At 39.6% G+C, this 17,100-nt stretch overlaps 1 protein-coding gene across 2 annotated transcripts in view; it reads right to left on the bottom strand.

Moving 5' to 3' along the window:
• The window catches only part of Frmd3 (FERM domain containing 3), a 326,943-nt gene that overhangs the window by 3,824 nt on the left and 306,019 nt on the right, over window positions 1-17,100 (bottom strand). Inside the window, exon 14 of one of the 2 annotated variants that reach the window (XM_008841381.2) lies at window positions 1,406-1,864. In XM_008841381.2, coding sequence (XP_008839603.1) covers window positions 1,406-1,864 — 459 coding nt within the window. Of the gene's footprint in view, window positions 1-295; window positions 1,865-17,100 lie in introns of those variants that run through there. The other variant, XM_008841380.3, reaches the window with a different exon arrangement.

Raw genomic sequence — 17,100 nt, 5'->3', positions numbered from 1 at the left:
GTTGCCCATCATAAAACATAATTGGCAGTCCTTTTCTCCTCTCCTTGTTATATAGCTTTCACCTATCACATGTACTCATGTAGTTTTCAGCAGGCTTTTGAAATAATACATTTACCTCTGGTTTTTCACACCAATTAAGCATTATTTATCTCTCTCTCTCCCCCTCCCTCCCTCCCTCTTCCTTTTTGAAAGTTTCTTCCACAGAATCACCATGAAAGTAAGTATGAGGGATCTCCCCAAATCACTTTTAATTTTCTCTCCCTTTATTAACTTAAACATGTTTTTGTGAACTCAGAAAGCTTCTTTCCATGTAGCGCTATCACTTGGCACTATCACTACTTGCCTGTCAGTCTCACCAGAATTCTACTTTGCTACCTTCCATATGTCTAACTCCTATTTTCATTTAGATTAATAAAAAATAAGTAATTCACTAGTGTATCTCATATAATTTTTCTTTTACAAGTACTTTCATTTTCTTTTAAAAGCATTCTGCTTCCCCAGCTCAAGTACATAGGCAAAATCCAAATGAAAGTATAAGACCATCTGTCCAAAACATTGAAAAACAGACTTCATCATGTCAACTTAATATTCTCCATACCTACATCCTTCAGTTCTGTATCTGTTTTGAGAACTTACTATAGCTTCTTTCCACAGATTTTTTAATGTTATATGCATGTAAGTAACAAATTATGAGATTACCCAGTCAAAAATATCTTATAAACAAACAGGTGCCAAAACATTAAAAAATTCTTGATGCATTTTTGTGTATTCCTTTTACAATATGTATATTTAGGTAACTCCAGGAGGCTTTTGTTTTTCTAAAAATTTACCAAAATATTTAGAACACATAAAAATATTTTTTTAAAAAATCGGAAGAAAAACTCAGCATCAATTTAGTTGCATAGGCTTTGGTTAGAGGACATTATTTTCACTAAGAGTTGTATTAAAAAGATTTCCCTTGTACTTTTACTAAAATTCTGATTCTGAACATTATAACTCACAATAAAAAACAGAAATGTCTAACTTCAATGTGTTACATATTACGGTATAATAATGAAGATGCTTGTAGTTACTTAAAGGCCGTCTTTCTGAAGTATAACTAAAATAACCATATTTGGTTTAAATTGACAAGGGCACTGAAATACAGAAAGTTAACATCAGGGTTTGAACAGTCATTTATGAGAAAAGAATACTTCTTGATTGATCCATCACCATTCAGAACCTGGCATCTACTGGAACATAGCCCTTCATTTTATCAGAAACGAATTTTATGAGCAACCCAGCATGTAGAAGAAAAGGTTGACCTTCCCAGCCACCCATTCCTTGAGGGGACAGTAGTATTCATAGTGAAACTGTTCAAACTCTGGTGTCTGGCGGATTTCACATAAGAAGGAGAGATCAATACCTGACTCCAAAAGGAGGAGGAGCAGGGGAAATACAAAGAGCAGCAGCCCCAGGCCCACCACAAGGAGCCTGGAGAGACTCTCGACCAGGGGGTTGGTGTAGATATGGCAGGTCAGAATGGAATAGCTCCATGACAGAGCTTGATGAGCCTCCTTCATCTCCTCCTCTTCAGCCATCAAAAAAGCATTTTCATCTGCTTCCAGTTCCTCAAATGAATCTGTGTCTTCTCTTTCCAACTCGAGCCTAGATGGACAGTCAAAGAGCGTGTTGACTTCATCATCATCCACTGGGGTAGGGAGCAGGCTGGCACTTGGGTTGTATGCTAGTTCAGAGATGGCCAAAGGATCTTCTTTTATTTTATCTGCCTCTTCTCTTGGAGGATCTGTGTACTCCTGAGCTTCCTTCACTGGTGAACTGGCAATCAAGGGGGCAGAAACGTTCACTTTAGGCAAAGGGACACCTGTAAAAACACATTATTTTATAAATTTTAAATTTCAGTTTTCTTTTTTTCACAAAAACCTGTATAGAAAAGCATAATAAATGGACTTCAGGGAAAACTGTTCTGTGGAATGTAGATTTTAAACAAAATCATGCTAGTACCACCCTATATCGTAAGTTTTCAGCTCAACGTGGCAAACTGAAAATAAGCAACACTGAGAGAAAGGCTGGAAGTATGCCCAACATTTAGGTGTGCTATGGCGGCCTGAAAACACCCAACTACAGTTAGGCTTTCATGAATAATGTGAAAATAATTCAGTAGTACATTATAAGTGACATCTTTCAGTATTGACCACTATTACACAGTAGAATATTATATTATGGGAACAGAGGGTTAATCACATTATCATCTTGAAGTATGGCTTTTTATTCTTCATCCTAAGGACAATTTGGTTTTTTTTTCTTCTGTTTTTATTATATATAGGTTGAGTATCTCTGATATCTAGAAGTTTTAAAGCACAGGACTGTTCATAAATTTAAATCCACAAAATGGCTTGGATTTCACAAGGTTTGGGATTTCAGATTTCCAGATTAGCAATACTCAAGCACTAAAGTATAGGCAAGTAGTCCATAATCTGAAGGAATTAAAAACTCCTATGAAATTTGATTTATTTCTAATCCAAAGCATTTGGAATAGAGAATATTCAGCCTGAAATTGCAGTCATATGGTATTTACCATTGCATTTTGATCTTTTTATTTAACATTTTAACTTAAATATTTTTACATTCAAATATATCATTCTTTGTGCTGGACAGCTTTTAATTGTCAACTTGACACATATGGGTAGAAGGGGCTTCAATTGTGGAATTGCCTCCATTGGACTGGCCTGTGGCCATGTCTGTGGGGCATTTTCTTAATTGTTGAGTGATGCAGGAGGTCCCGGCTCACAGAGGGTGGTGCCACCCCTGGACAGGTGGGCCTGTATTGTATAAGAAGGCAGGATGAGCATAGGCCAGGGGAGCAAGCCAGTAAGCAGTGTTCCTCCATGGCCTGTGCTCCAGCTCCTGCCTCCGGGTTCCTGCCCCAAGTTCCTACCTTGGGCTCCCTGATGAACTGTGACCTGGAAGATGTGAGCCAAATAGACCCTTTCCTCCCCAGATTGGTATTGGTCAGAGTGCTTTGTCACAGCAATTGAAAGCAAACTAGAACTGAAATTGGTACCGAGAGTAGAGTAATTGCTATGACAGATCAGACCTTGTTTTTTTTGGGAGAATTGTGGAAGTGTTTGGAACTTTGAACTGGAAGAGTCATTGAGTGCTTAGAGTTTGTTGCTGTGGAGTTTGGAACAGTTATGCTAAAAGAGTTGTGGATGGTAGAGAACTGGCTTATGAAGCTTCAAAGGGAAGCAGAGACTATCAGGGCTGTTTGTATGATATCATGAATTGAGAATCTGTGAGTTCTGGTTGGCTGGGGCTGAAAAATCCTCTGATTAAAAACCACTGAAGCAAAACCTTTACTTTACTGGGACAACTGATGCTGGTTAGCTGGAGCTGAAAAATTAACTGTAACATGAGACCAGCATCACTGAGGTGAAATCTTCTGGGAAGAATTTCCTCAGGGTCAGTGCACAGAGCTATGGTCTACAGGGGACTTGAACCTCCATCTCAAGCTGGAAGCAGGACTTGGTAATGTGTAAGAGTCTCCTGCATGTTCTGGTGTTGAAAGCATGAGGAGGTCACAGAGAGCAGCTGAGGCTTGGCACCCTGAGAGGCTAGGACAGGTCACTGGCGAAAATGCAGTCTCAATTGTAGTAAGGACCCCCCCCCCCGCCCAGGATTGAAGGGGTCATGGAGAGAATCTGAGGCTTTGCACCCTGAGAGGTCAGAAGAGCTCACTAGTGAAGGTGAAGCCTCAGTTTCAGTGGAGACCCCAGCTTTTTGGAGATGCCAGTCCCATGGGATAACCTCCAAGGGTAGCAGAGGTATGGAATGGAGCCAGCCTGGGCCTGTAGATAAGATGTGTGTGCTGTGGACAGCAGAGCCAGAGAAGTGGAGCTGCCAAAACCCTTTGGAGCCCAGAAGACTGTGAGTGAATCCCAGATGTCCAACGTTGAGCTGCTTTCTTGGACTCGGGTTTTGCTGAATTGTGCCTGACTTCCCTTTGAAATAAAACAGTACTTAGATTGTTTTTAATTTCTCAGGTGCCCACAGTTGAAAGACTTTTAAAAGAGCCTTTGAACTTTTAGAGTGCTTGAGTTTTTAAGGACTATAGGACTTTTAAAGTTGTATTGTTTTATGTTATGATAATGACATTATACCTTGGGGACAAGAAATGGAAAGCTTGTGTTTGTGTGTCAAGTTGACAAGGGTCAATTGTGCTGACGCTTTAGTTGTCAACTTGACACACCTGGGTAGAGGGGGCCTCAACGGGGGAATTTCTCCCATTGCCATGTTGGTGGGGCATTTTTTGATTGTTGAGTGATGTGGGAGGGCCCAGCCCACAGTGGGCTGTGGAATAGAGTGCCACCCTGGACAGGTAGGCCTGTATTGTATAAGAGAGCAGGTTGAGTATGAGGCCAGAAGATGAAGCCAGTAAGCAGTGTTCCTCCATAGCCTGTTCTCCTGCTCCTGCGTCCAGGTTCCTGTCCTGAGTTCCTACTATGGTGCCCTGATGAACTGACTTAGGAGATGTGAGCCAAATAGACCCTTTTCTCCCCAAGGTGGTATTGGTCAGAGTGTTTTGTCACAGTAATTGAAGGCAAACTAGAACATGGGAATTGTTTATAAATGAGGCCAAGTTTTCTGTTTATTCAACAAAATTTGTCTATTGGTAAAATCTTGGCTAGTTTAGTTCACAGAAATGAAATAAAATAAGAAAGAAAGAAGGAAGGAAAGGAAGAAAGAGAAAGAAAATGTTACAAGAGCTGCCTTTCCATATAAAGCTTTTTACCCTCTCGCATTTCTGTTCATTTTCTGTAGATACATGTCCAGAGGCCAACTGTTTGGTCAAAGGGTTTGAGATTTTTTTAAAAAATATATTTTTATTATTTTTATTTTATGTGTATGAGTGTATTGCCTGTATGTAGGTAAGTGCACCCATGTTGTGGAATGCCCGTGGAGGAAAGAAGAGGCTGTCAGATAGCCTGGGACTGGAGTTATGGACCATTGCTAGCTGCCATGTGGGTGCTGGGATTTGAACCCGGGTCTTCTGTAAGAACAACCAGTATTCTTAACTGCTGAGCCATCTCTCCAGCCCCAGGGTTTGAGATTTTTAAACATTAATTGGGAGAGACAAATTTCTCATTGTTGTTTTCCATACATGGAATAGCCAGGTGCATCCTGTCTAGCCTAAAGGCTGTTTCTCCTAATTTTAATTCTTGTGTTCATAATAGGAAATAAAGAGAGCATCAATGAGGTCCATGATAGAGCTATAGTACAACATCAAATAGGCAAATGTGCACAAGGCAAGTGTAAAACTGAATGCAATTCACAATTCCTCGTGTTTCTTGTGTTTTTATCTTTTATAAATCACCAAATCATTCCTGGTAGTTCTGATCTAAGGGCAGAAAACAGGCTGAATGAAAAATACCATTAAATAATCCATACACAAATGGCCAATAAACATCAGAAAACATGCTCAATGTCATAAATCATTAGGGAAATACAAGTCAAAGCTACAATAAAATATGTCATTTTGGCTTATTAGGATGAGAATTATTTATTTTATAGTCATAACAAAAATTGTTGGAGAAATTAGAATTCTGTGCATTATTAACAGGAATGTAAAATTCTCAGTCAGTATGGACAAAACATTGGTGGTTCCTCAGAAAGTCAAATACAGAATTTTCTTCTTATTTAGTAATTCCATTTACCAAAAAACTGAAACAGGAACTCCAAAAATACCCATAGGCAAATGTTTATAGCAATATAATTCTAACTGTTAGGAGGCACAGAAGATTTATCCTTTCTTGCATACAGAAACTCTTTTTAAGAACAAAAAAGAATCCATTGTTTTCACACAAAAATAAATTAATAATAAAAATAAATTGAAAAACAAAACCAATGAGTAAAAATGCCACAAATATTTATCATTGGATGACTAGGATAGAAAGTGTAGTGTGACCTCCAGCTGTACAAGAAGTCCAGAGACCCAGGTCGCCACTTGATGCCTACTCCTTCCAGTCATTCTTCCATTGAGACCCCCCTAAAACTGAGCTTCAGCCCATCTAGGAGCCTATACCCCTTCTTCTAGTCACTATCTGCTTGGCACTTCCCAAAGTCCCAGCCACTACCCACATGGAACCCCAAGATTCTTCTCCTAGCCCCCTCCCCTCAAGAATCTCCAAAGTCCTGCCTACTACCATCCAGGGACCTTCCAGTGATCTTTGGGACATCATGAAATGATGGACATTGATCAAAGATAAGAATTTCAGGCCAAAGGCATCTAAACTATAAACCATAAAAGAAAATTTCCTGAATATATGGAAAGTGATGCTCATCCAGTACAGGAAGCACACTGAACACTAACTAGACAGGACCAGAAAAGAAACTCCCCATGCCATATTTGAGTAAAGCACTAAGTATACAGTAAAAGGAAAGCATATTGAAAGCTGCAAGAGAGAAGGGTCAGGCATATAGACAGGTAGACCCCGTAGAATAACAGTTGATTTCTCAATGGACAATTTTAACTGTCAGAAGATCATAGAAAATTGTGATTCAAGTCCCGAAAGAACACAGGTGAAGGCCAGACTACTTGATGATTGAAATAGAAGGAGTTTACATAATAAAAGCAAGCTGAAAGAATTCACGACCACCAAGAGAACACTATAAGAAATGCTTGACACTGAAGAGAGGGATACGCACGTTGAAAACTCTTCAGGGGAAAAAAGTAGATGATGCTAGGAGGGCTGATACAGAAATTAGGACTGGGAAAACAGACATCACAGAATCAACAAAGTCACAGGGCTTAATAGGCAACTTCCAATACTAACTGTCCAATAATAATAATAATCCTCAAATCAAAAGACATAGGGTAGGCCATTGAATTAGAAAAAATACCCATCTTTTGTTGTCTATAAGGTACAACACTTCACTTCCAAGGATAGATGAGGCCTTATATCAAATGTTTGGAAAAAAACTATTTCAAACAAATCGGACCAAAAAATAAGCAGGCATTGCTATTCTAACACCTGACAAGATAGAATTCAAGGAAAAACTAGTCAGGAAAGATAAGGAAGGAACTTTAGGAAGGAAATAAAAAGGATACAGATAGGAAATTAGCAGTTAACACATCCCTATTTGCAGATGACATGACTTTGATGAGAATAGGGGATAGAAATTGGCTAAGTAGTTTAGAGTCAAAAAGACCTTAAAAGAAGAGTGATCAGATTCTTGGCTAAAAGCTGGAAGTGTCCTTGGGCCTTCCCGTACACTAATCCCTGCCCAGGGCCACAGGTGCCAAAACTACCTAAGCCAAAAATGTCTCTGGTTCCACCATAGCCAGAGGCTGGGGATGCCAGAAAGTTGGGGTCTGGTTTGTCTTTATCTCTTTCCCCTAAAGGGATATGTCATTTCTGGGAACTCTATTGGGGACCTGAGGAGGTGACCAAAACCTTGAGGGACATGGACCCCTGGAATTGGAACTGGATTGACTAGTTCATTTCTCCCTCCCTTCCTCCATCCACTAAAGCCCAGGACAGTTCATGAGGCTCAATGGAATCCCATTCTCAGGCACTGGGACCCCTCCTGTGTAAAGGACCTCTGTCTTCTTTCTCTGTCCTAACCTTCCTATAATAAACTGTTTCTTTCTGAAATTCACCACAAATTTCATTCTTCAAATTACCAAGGCACAAATCTGAAAGCTTCTGGCTTGAGGTGGCTTTGACGCCTGTTAAATTTCTGGGACCCAAGCTTCTCAGGGTAAGAAACAAGAAAGCTGAGAAAGGCTTTGTTGCTATCAAAGATAAGCCGCTATTCCCCTGTCAATTCTATGCTTAAAAGACCCCAAAGATTCCACGGAAAAACTCTTAGACCAGACATACATATTCAGCAAAAAACAAAAAACAACAACAAAACCAAAAATCTTTGTGTACAAAAATCAGTAGCAGGAAGCATGCTGCCTGCTGCCTGGTGCAGGCCAGGTGAGGACACAGCCAGGAGGTGGTTATGACCACCCCCTTTTGCCACACTGAAGGCACCTCTCTTGCTGGGGCTGGACCTTTGAGTGGTCATTGTTCAACACATCCATGACCAGTCAGGCCATCATCATCATCCAGGTGACAAGCTGGGCACAGGTAAGAAGAGGCTTGGCACTTGAAAGTGAGAGTGGCTGAGGAGGCAAGATGGTGGGGGTGGCAGCTCTCAGCAACGTGTGACTTTTGATTAAGACTGTGCCTCTCTTGCCAGGGACCGGGCCTCCAGGGGTACCACTGTGCAGTGCACTGATGGTCGGCTGGGTGAAACAAGAAAAGACTTGGCAATTGAGAGTGGCTGAAAGAGCCAAGATGCTGTGGAGGGTCGTGGTCTCCTCCTGTGAACCTAGAACTGAAGTCCCCATTCTTGAACCTGGAGCTGAAGTCCCCTCTTGGGAGCTGTAATTGTGGTCACCTCTGATAAATCTAGAGCTGTTGTCCCCTCCTGTGAGCTGAAGCAGTGGCCCCTTCTTGGGAGTTGAAGTAGTGCCCACCCCCCATGAGCCAGAACTGTGGTCTCCTCCTGTGAACTGGAGCTGTGGTTCCCTTCTGTGAGCCTGAGCTGTAGTGTCCTCCCATAAGTCAGAGTTGTGGTCCTCTTTGGTGAACTGGAGCTGTGGTCCCCTCACATGAACCTGAAGCTTTGGACCCTTTCCTTGCTCCACAGTTCCACATTCCTCGGGTGGTAGGCTGATAGTGGATCACAGTAGAGCATGAGGACTTCCTGATGTTGGGAAGCAGTTTCAGTCTTTTCTGAGTGACATCATTCCCATAGGCCCCTCCTCTGAGGTCTCTGATTGTGTATGGCAGAGGCTTTGCTTCTTATGCTGAGGACAGGGGAGGCTTCCATTATTTGCAGATTCTGGTTTTGGGAAGATTGATTCTCTAAAATGGACCTCCCACCTTCCCTGAGGCCCAGCTGTGGTCTTAATTCCACATGTGGTCCTGGGTATCCAGGCCTTGATGCTGGACCACTCCCATTACTAGACACTAAGACATTGTTCATTATTTTCCTTTACGCCTTCACCTATGTCCTAATTGAACTTCTAGAGGTAAAAGTCACAGTCTGGGACATTTAAAAAAATAAAGAAATAGAAAGTACTGTAATAACTAAACTGTTATAATCCTCAAACCAAAAATATATAATTATATCTTAGAATATAAGTTCAAAATTCTGTCTATATAATTTTTGAATATTGTTTACTGACAAAAGTGTACTACAAAGCTTCAACCATAATATGAAATTTGTCACTGTTCCTAGTTTGCCATTCACCCTCTTTCCAAATATTATAGCCTCTCAATTTAACCATGTTACTTCTTTTTCTTATATTTTATTTTTATTTTTGAGACAGGGTCTCTCTGTAGCCTCAACTGGCCTGGCACTTGCTATGTTGACCAGGCTGGCCTTAGTCTCACAGAGATCTGCCTGCCTCTGCCTCCTGAGTGCTGGTGCCACTGTGCCCGACATACATATTACTTCTTAAATAAAGCAATGCTATTAAAATATTTTAAAGTATCAGTGACCTTTCTTTATATCAGTGATGAGCATCCTGACAATGAAAGTGAGGAAAAAACCACACTCGCAATAATATCCAAGAATATCTTGCAATAAACTTAACCAAGGAAAACAGGACCCCTACAATGAAAACTTTTAAGCACCAGGAAAGAAACTGAGGAGGACACTAGAGGATGTGACCTGCTATGCTATGGATCAGTAGCATCAGCATTGTGAAAAATGACCATCCAACCAAAACAATGTACATGTTGAGAGCACTCCCAACCAAAACTGAATGCAATGTTTCTCAGAAATAGAAGAAAAAAATCTTAAAAGTCATATGCAAGCACAACACACCCCGGATAGCTAAAGCAACACTCAGCAAAAAGAACAATGGTAGAGGTATTACCACACCTGATTTAAAACTGTTACAGGTCCATAATAATAAAAAAGTTTGGCACTGGCAAAACAAACAAACAAACAAACATGTAAACAAACAAACACCCACAACCAGACACATAGATCAAAGGAAAGACCCAGATGCAAACCTATATAACTTTAGCCACCTGAGTTTTGACAAAGATGCCAAAAATACACAGTGAAAAAAACCTAGTATCTTCAATAAATCATACTGGAAAAACTAGATATCTACATGTAGAAGAAAGAAACTAGACCCTTATCCTGCACAAAATAAGCCCCAAATGAATGGAAGAGCTCTACCTAAACCTGAAACTCTGAAACTGCTAGAGAAAAAGGTAGGACTGCTCTATAAGGCACAGGCATAGGCAAGGACTTTTTAAACAGGAGTTCAGTTACTTAGGAAATAAGGCCCAAAATTGACAAATGTGACCTCACGAAAGTAAAAAGCTTATGTATCACAAAGGAAGTTATCAGTTAAAGAGGCAGACCACAGAATGGGGGACAGTGCATACAGAATACACAAAACAAAAAACATCAAGAAATCAAGGGTATAAATTTTACACCTTTTATCTAATGTGGCTAGAAAGGTCTTCAATGAAAAGGTGGCATTTGAGTAAAGATCTTAAAAGATGGAAAGAACATGAAAATATATGAGGGAAGAGTGTTTGAAACAGAGGGAACAGCAGGTACAAAGGAGATATAGTGGGAACTAGATTGACATGCTTGATGGCAGCAGGGTGGTCTGTATTCTCTTATCTCCTCTCCCTGGAGGCATAACCCTTTTCTCACCAGTTTCCTGGCTTCTACCGGTACTCCAAGTTGCAAATCTAAAATCCATCAGCTGTCCACTGATGGACAGCTGGGCTGCTTCCACTTCCTAATTATTGTGAACAGAGCGGTAATGAATGTGATTGAACAGTAGCAGGATGAGTCTAGGTATATGCTAAGTAATACAGTAGTTAGAGTTCTACCTTTGTAAAGAACCTTCACACTGACTGCTATAATGGCTACACTAGTTTGTACTCCTTTCAACAGCGAATCAGGATTCCTTTTTGATTTTTTGATGATAGGCCCTCTGACTGGGGTAACATGGAAGATCAATATAGTTTTAATTTGCATGCATTCCATCTTTCTCTTCTAGCATTTATTTTCCCCTAGGAAGTAAGAGTGAAAATCATGAGCACTACAAAGGGAAACTTTCAGGGAAAATAGAATTTTATTAACGAATCTAGGGGGTGACAAAGGCCAGGGCCTCCACAGGCTGACCAGTTCCTAATGTACACTGTTGTGGGGCAATAGGGAGTGATAAAATTTTGGAAGAATGTTTCATCTTGAGATACAACTAAAAACTTTAAAATTTGGCTCTTAAAAAACATCTGTTTAGTACAAAAAGTATGTACTGTGGGTGTTAGGCATACAGGCTGCCAATCATCAAGTTATAAACAAGAGGGTTTAGTTGAGAAGAGGAAAGTAGGAATGATGGGGGAAGAAAAGGGGGTAGCGAATAAGGTCACAGTGCACTGTATTCAAGTATGAAGTTTCAGAAACAGTAATATTAACTAAAAAAATCACAAGATTTCTAATATTCTAATTTACCCAAATGTTCCAGGTCATTGATCTGAATGACATAATTATCACTTGTCTTTCTGTTCATAGTAACCATAATGAAGACCTCTAAGAATTCTTATTTTCTTCAGTGTCCCTGTCTTTATTCAGTATTTATTTTTAAAACTATGTATCTATTTGTCTTCCTGTAATTGTTTTAATTCAGTTAAAATGATTATTCCAGTAACATCTATTTTTCTACGAATGTCACGACTTCCTTTAATTTATGACTAAAAAAAATCTATTGTGTATATAATACCACATTTTCTTTGTCCAGTCTTCTGTTGCTAACCACCTTGGTTGATCCACAATTTAGCGATTGGGGGCTTTAATACATATCGTTGTTCAAGTATTGTTTCTTCTCTGTAGTCTCGTGGATATGATTATATTTCTCATTAGTCCAAAGTATTGCTCCTTTATTTTTAAATAATCTCTTCTTTCCTTAATTTCTCTCATCAACAGTTTTCTTATATCAACAAGAAAAATGGCTAATACACTGAGCATAGAAATCTCAGTTGTCATAAATTGTGTTCCAGAGTTTAAAATGCATAATACCAAGCCCCCTTGCTTTTAATGTTTTCTTGAAGAAATCCATTGCTATTCCGATCAGTATATCTTCATACGTAACTTAGATTTTTTTTCTTATTTAAGCTTTCAGTACACTTTCTTCGTGCTTGCTATATTTCTGTACCTGGATGGGCATGTCTTCACCTAGATTTTCCAGTAATCTGTAACCATTTTCTTGAGCGTGTTTTATATGCTGTTAGCATGATTTTTCTTCCTTGGGTCTATGTCCATGATTCATAGCTTTGATAATTTCATAGTATCCCATAGGTCTTGAATGATCTGTTTGCATGGTATTATTTCATCTTTATAATTGTGTAATTGCTCACATTCCTCTACCTTATATTAAAGCCCCGATACTGTGTTTACCCCTTAATCCATTTCATTTGTGAGGCTTTTTATAGAGCTTTTTATTTATCTTACTGAAGTTTTCATTTCCAGCATTTCATCTTGGTTTTTCTCTAGTATTTCTCTTAATTCCACTTTCATATCTTACATTGACTTCTTTTCTTTTTTGAGACAGAGTATCATTGTGCAGCCCTGGCTGGAGCTTGCTATGAAGACCAGGTTGTCCTTGAACTCACAGAGATCAACCTGCCTCTGCTTCTCAAGTACTGGAATTAAAGTTGTGGGCTATGATGTCTGGCCTTCACTTCTTTATTTTGTCCAGCTGTTTTGTGTACTCTTGGATTTTATTTAGGAGTTTGTATCTTTGATTTCTTTGTACATACTTTTAATTGTTCTTTTGAATTCTTTGAGATTCTGTGCAAATCACTCTCATTGGAGGTTATTATTGTGGGATTAATAATTTTTGGAAGAACCAGTTTGCCTAGGTTTCTCAAGTTTCTTGTGATTTTGCCTAGGTATTTGCACACCTGGAGTCATAGATTCCTCTTACATTTTTGGAAGGTCAGGTCATGAATGCTGACTCATCAGTGGTTGGATCACAGATGCTGTTCACAACTCTGGGAAGTCCTTCAGGAGTTCAGCAAAAAACACTGCCCTGCCACAATATGTTACTGTGTAGGGTGAAGACACAGATGCTTGTCATGCCTTCATGGATCAGGTTACAAATGTTGGCCCAGGAGTATGAAAAACATATGAAACTAGAGAAGTTGGAAGGAAAGTTCCCAGAATAAAACCTGCATCTTCAACTGAAACTCCTACAAGCCTGATCAACTGATTAGAACTTCAGTAACTGTGGATAGTTTGGCATGCTGCAAGTCCAGAATCTACTTACAATTTACCTTGGGCTATTTTTAGTTCCCTAAATAGCCTTTCCTTGTCTGCCTCTATGTCTGATCTAACATCTTGTGACTAACAGATAAAAACCTTTGAGATTTATTAACTTAGCAGACCACCAGCTTCTACAAACCCAAGGCTAAGAAACTGATTAGATAGCATTTAAGGCCTGTATCAGAACTCTCTCCACTTTGCTGTAACATAGTTAGCAAATGTATTTGAAATGTCTTTTTGTTTGTTACTATAAAAATTGCTACCTCCTTGGAATGTGGATTTTGGGGTAACCTGAGTCTGAGTTCCTGGACCATGGTTGTTCATATTTGGCTCCATCTCTTATCCCCTTTGAGGTAAGAGTTGTGCTTTTGCATTAACAGAAGAAATAGTAAGAGACTTGAGATAAGAGCTAGTCAGCAGGCCACATTGCATTTATGCTTTACACCATCATCCAGCTCTGTCCTACTCACATTTATACCTACTTTAATGCTCAATGCCTGTGCTAGATAGCTTTGGTGTCAACTTGGCACACCTGGGTTGAGGGAGCCTCAATTGGGGAATTTCCTCTATTGGACTGGCCTGTGGCCATGTCTGAAGGGCATCTTCTTGATGAGTGATGTGGGAGGGCCCAGCCCTAAGTGGGCGGTGCCACCCCTGGGCAGGTGGGTCTGTGTTGCATAAGGAAGCAGGCTGAGCAGGGGCCAGGGGAGCAAGCTAGTAAGCAGCATTCCTCCATGGCCTGCCTCCAGGTTCCTGCCCTGAGTTCTTACCTTGGGCTCCCTGATGAACTGTGGCCCTTGAGATGTAAGATAAATAAACCTTTTCCTCCCCAAGCTGGTAGTGGTCAGAGTGTTTTGTCACAGCAATGAGGAAACAAACTAGGACAATGGCCATTTAGCAGCCCAGCTCAGTCCCGTTTCACTTATCCTCTACTTTTCTTTCTGTAGTCTTTCTTTTTTGATTTTCCTTTTCAAAGTGTTTTCTAAATAACATAGGCTGGTTGGTAGAACCTCTGCAGTCCAGTCTCCTGAAAGATGGGCAGTCCTTTCTGATGTCTGGCATGTTGCTAGAAACCTGAGTTTCGGTTTATCCTGTAGACTGACCAGGTTCCCATCTCCACCTGGCTGAATACTCTGTGGTTCTAGTTCAAAGTTTCTTTTCTGTAGTCCAAAGGTATTCTGTTGCTGGGCAGGATTTAGTGTATAACCCTGCGGCATTCTCCCACCTCTGGGAATATAGTTCATAGAGGATTTGGACTCTCAAGCCACTGATGCAGCTCTATTTTAAAATTGGGTTCTATTGCTACTTGAGTTGAGTGCTAAGAAAGAATTTTCCTGGTGTCTTTGCTCTCTCTGCCAGTGCTGCTGCCACAGCTTTTGTGTGGTCTCCCACTCTTTTTCTTCTCTTAAAATATATTTTACTGAAAATTCATATTAAAGATTTTCTGAGGGTCTCTCTCAATCTGTAACTGTCATCTGCTGCTGATGCTCCCTCTCATGGGGATGGAGGAGCTCCCCAAAATGAACCAGTTCCTTTGGGACCAGCTCTAAACTCTATTTTGCCCCTTTCCATATTTTTCATTATTATTAGAATACAGACTGAAGAATCTATAAGTAAAAAAAAAAAAAAACTATAAGAGTAATGTGTACAGGAAACAGGCAAATCTCAAGATGCAAATAGACATTGACTATTTGAGTTGATGTTCACCATAACTGTTAAAACAGATTTACAAATAAAACAACGAAATCTCAGTTTTGTTTGTTTTGTTTTTGTAAAATGTAAAACTATTCACAGTGCCATTTGCTTTGAATATTTTTTTCCATCCTTTCACCCTAAGGTAGTACCTATTCTTGAAGCTGAGGGGAATTTCTTGCAGACAATAGAAAGATGGTTTATTTTTTCTTAATCCATTCAACTAGTCTGCATTTTTTGACTGGGGAGTTGAGGCCATTGAATTACTGAATGCTATCCATTTTCCCAAACAATTAGCCATCATTAAAATCCAAGGGTAGCTGTGTGTGGTCTCGCATGTCTTTAATCCCAGCACCTGGGAGACAGACACAGGTGGATTTCAGTGTTTCAGGTCAGCCTTGTCTACACAGAGTCTCAGTCAAGCCAGGGATACACAGTGAGGCTCTATCTCAAAAAATAAAAGTCTCAGAGCATTCTAAAAGAAACATCAATGACGCAAATGGTAGTAATTTGGCTGATGATGCAGTAAAAAGATCTGCACTACATGAAACTAAATGTCTTGAGGGAATTTGTCTCATTCATTTTGTCCATTCTATCTCTGACTTTGTCCTACAGCCTCAACAGATTGTACCACAATAAGGAACTTACATCTGGTAACAGAAGGGCTGCAATTTCAACTCCCAGAGTAATCTTTGGGTCCTAACAGAAGCCCTTAACATCCTAAATTGTCCAATTACCTCTTCTGGAGCACCAGAAAAAAATGATCTCTTGAGGTAATCTATTTTTGAAAGCCATCATAAAGTATACTCAAGATGCCATATTTGTCATAAACACAGCCCTAGTAAGTGACTTCATGGGACACAATGGCATTATACTTTACCAAATGGTTCATTTGAAGTATAGCATCCAAATGCCTCCAGTTGCAAGGATATAAATGTGGCTTGGTGCTAATTTGCTTATTTTCCCATTGGATTGAAGTTTTTCCCTGCTAGAAAGAATTATTCCTTCTCAGGGCATTCCTGCTGAATTACATAGTGATCATGCAACTCATTTCACTGGAAAATTGTTTAAATCTACAAACTTTGGCCTATTATACAACATTTTCACTGAGCTTATCATCCTGAGCTTATCATCCTCTCTTGGGTTAGTTGAGCAAACAAATGGATATATATATATATATATATATATATATGCAAAGCTAACTGAAGCTTTCAGCCTCCCTTGGCCAAAAGTAATTGCAGTAGTTCTCCTAAATCTCCCTTTTGGAAAATATCAATGATCTCCTTTTTAAATAGTCACTGGATGACTTATGAGAATGGATGAAGGATTATGAGCCTTCCTGGCCAATAGGAAGCATTATGCACTACTGTAAGAGATTTATGAAAATGATAACTAAAAATTCAGATTCATAGTCTTTCTCAAAGCACAAAATAAAACCAGATAATTTTATAAACTAAAATAAATTTTAAAAAGGACATACATCAAGAGAGGCAGGACTATAGGAGAAGGGTATTAGTAAGGGAGAAAGGGGGGAAATGGGAGCACCTTAGGAAGCATTATGCACTACTGTAAGAGATTTATGAAAATGATAACTAAAAATTCAGATTCATAGTCTTTCTCAAAGCACAAAATAAAACCAGATAATTTTATAAACTAAAATAAATTTTAAAAAGGACATACATCAAGAGAGGCAGGACTATAGGAGAAGGGTATTAGTAAGGGAGAAAGGGGGGAAATGGGAGCACCTAAAGTGGGAAAACCATGATGGAGGGGTGAGACAATGCAAGAGATAAACAATGCCTAGCTAGTTTTAAAAACCAGAGGGAACCATATTATTCCTACAGCCTACTGACAAATTATACATAGCAGATCAAGAACTATATGTCTAGGTAAGGTTTATCTGTGAACAACTGGTTTTTGCCCAAGATTTATCTACATGGCACACAGTAATTAAAAGTACCAGATTGGTTGAACTAACCTTCTTGGGTGTTTAACAGACATACTTTGAGGCCTATAATAATTTGGTCAGAGGGACATAAAGGACACTTTTTGCTC

This window comes from Nannospalax galili, unplaced genomic scaffold, assembly GCF_000622305.1.
Source record: "Nannospalax galili isolate Female #2095 unplaced genomic scaffold, S.galili_v1.0 scaffold801, whole genome shotgun sequence".
In the NCBI taxonomy this organism is placed as follows: domain Eukaryota; kingdom Metazoa; phylum Chordata; class Mammalia; order Rodentia; family Spalacidae; genus Nannospalax; species Nannospalax galili.
The sequence above is the reverse complement of the archived record's forward strand: the minus strand, read 5'-3'. Positions and strand labels throughout refer to the sequence as shown.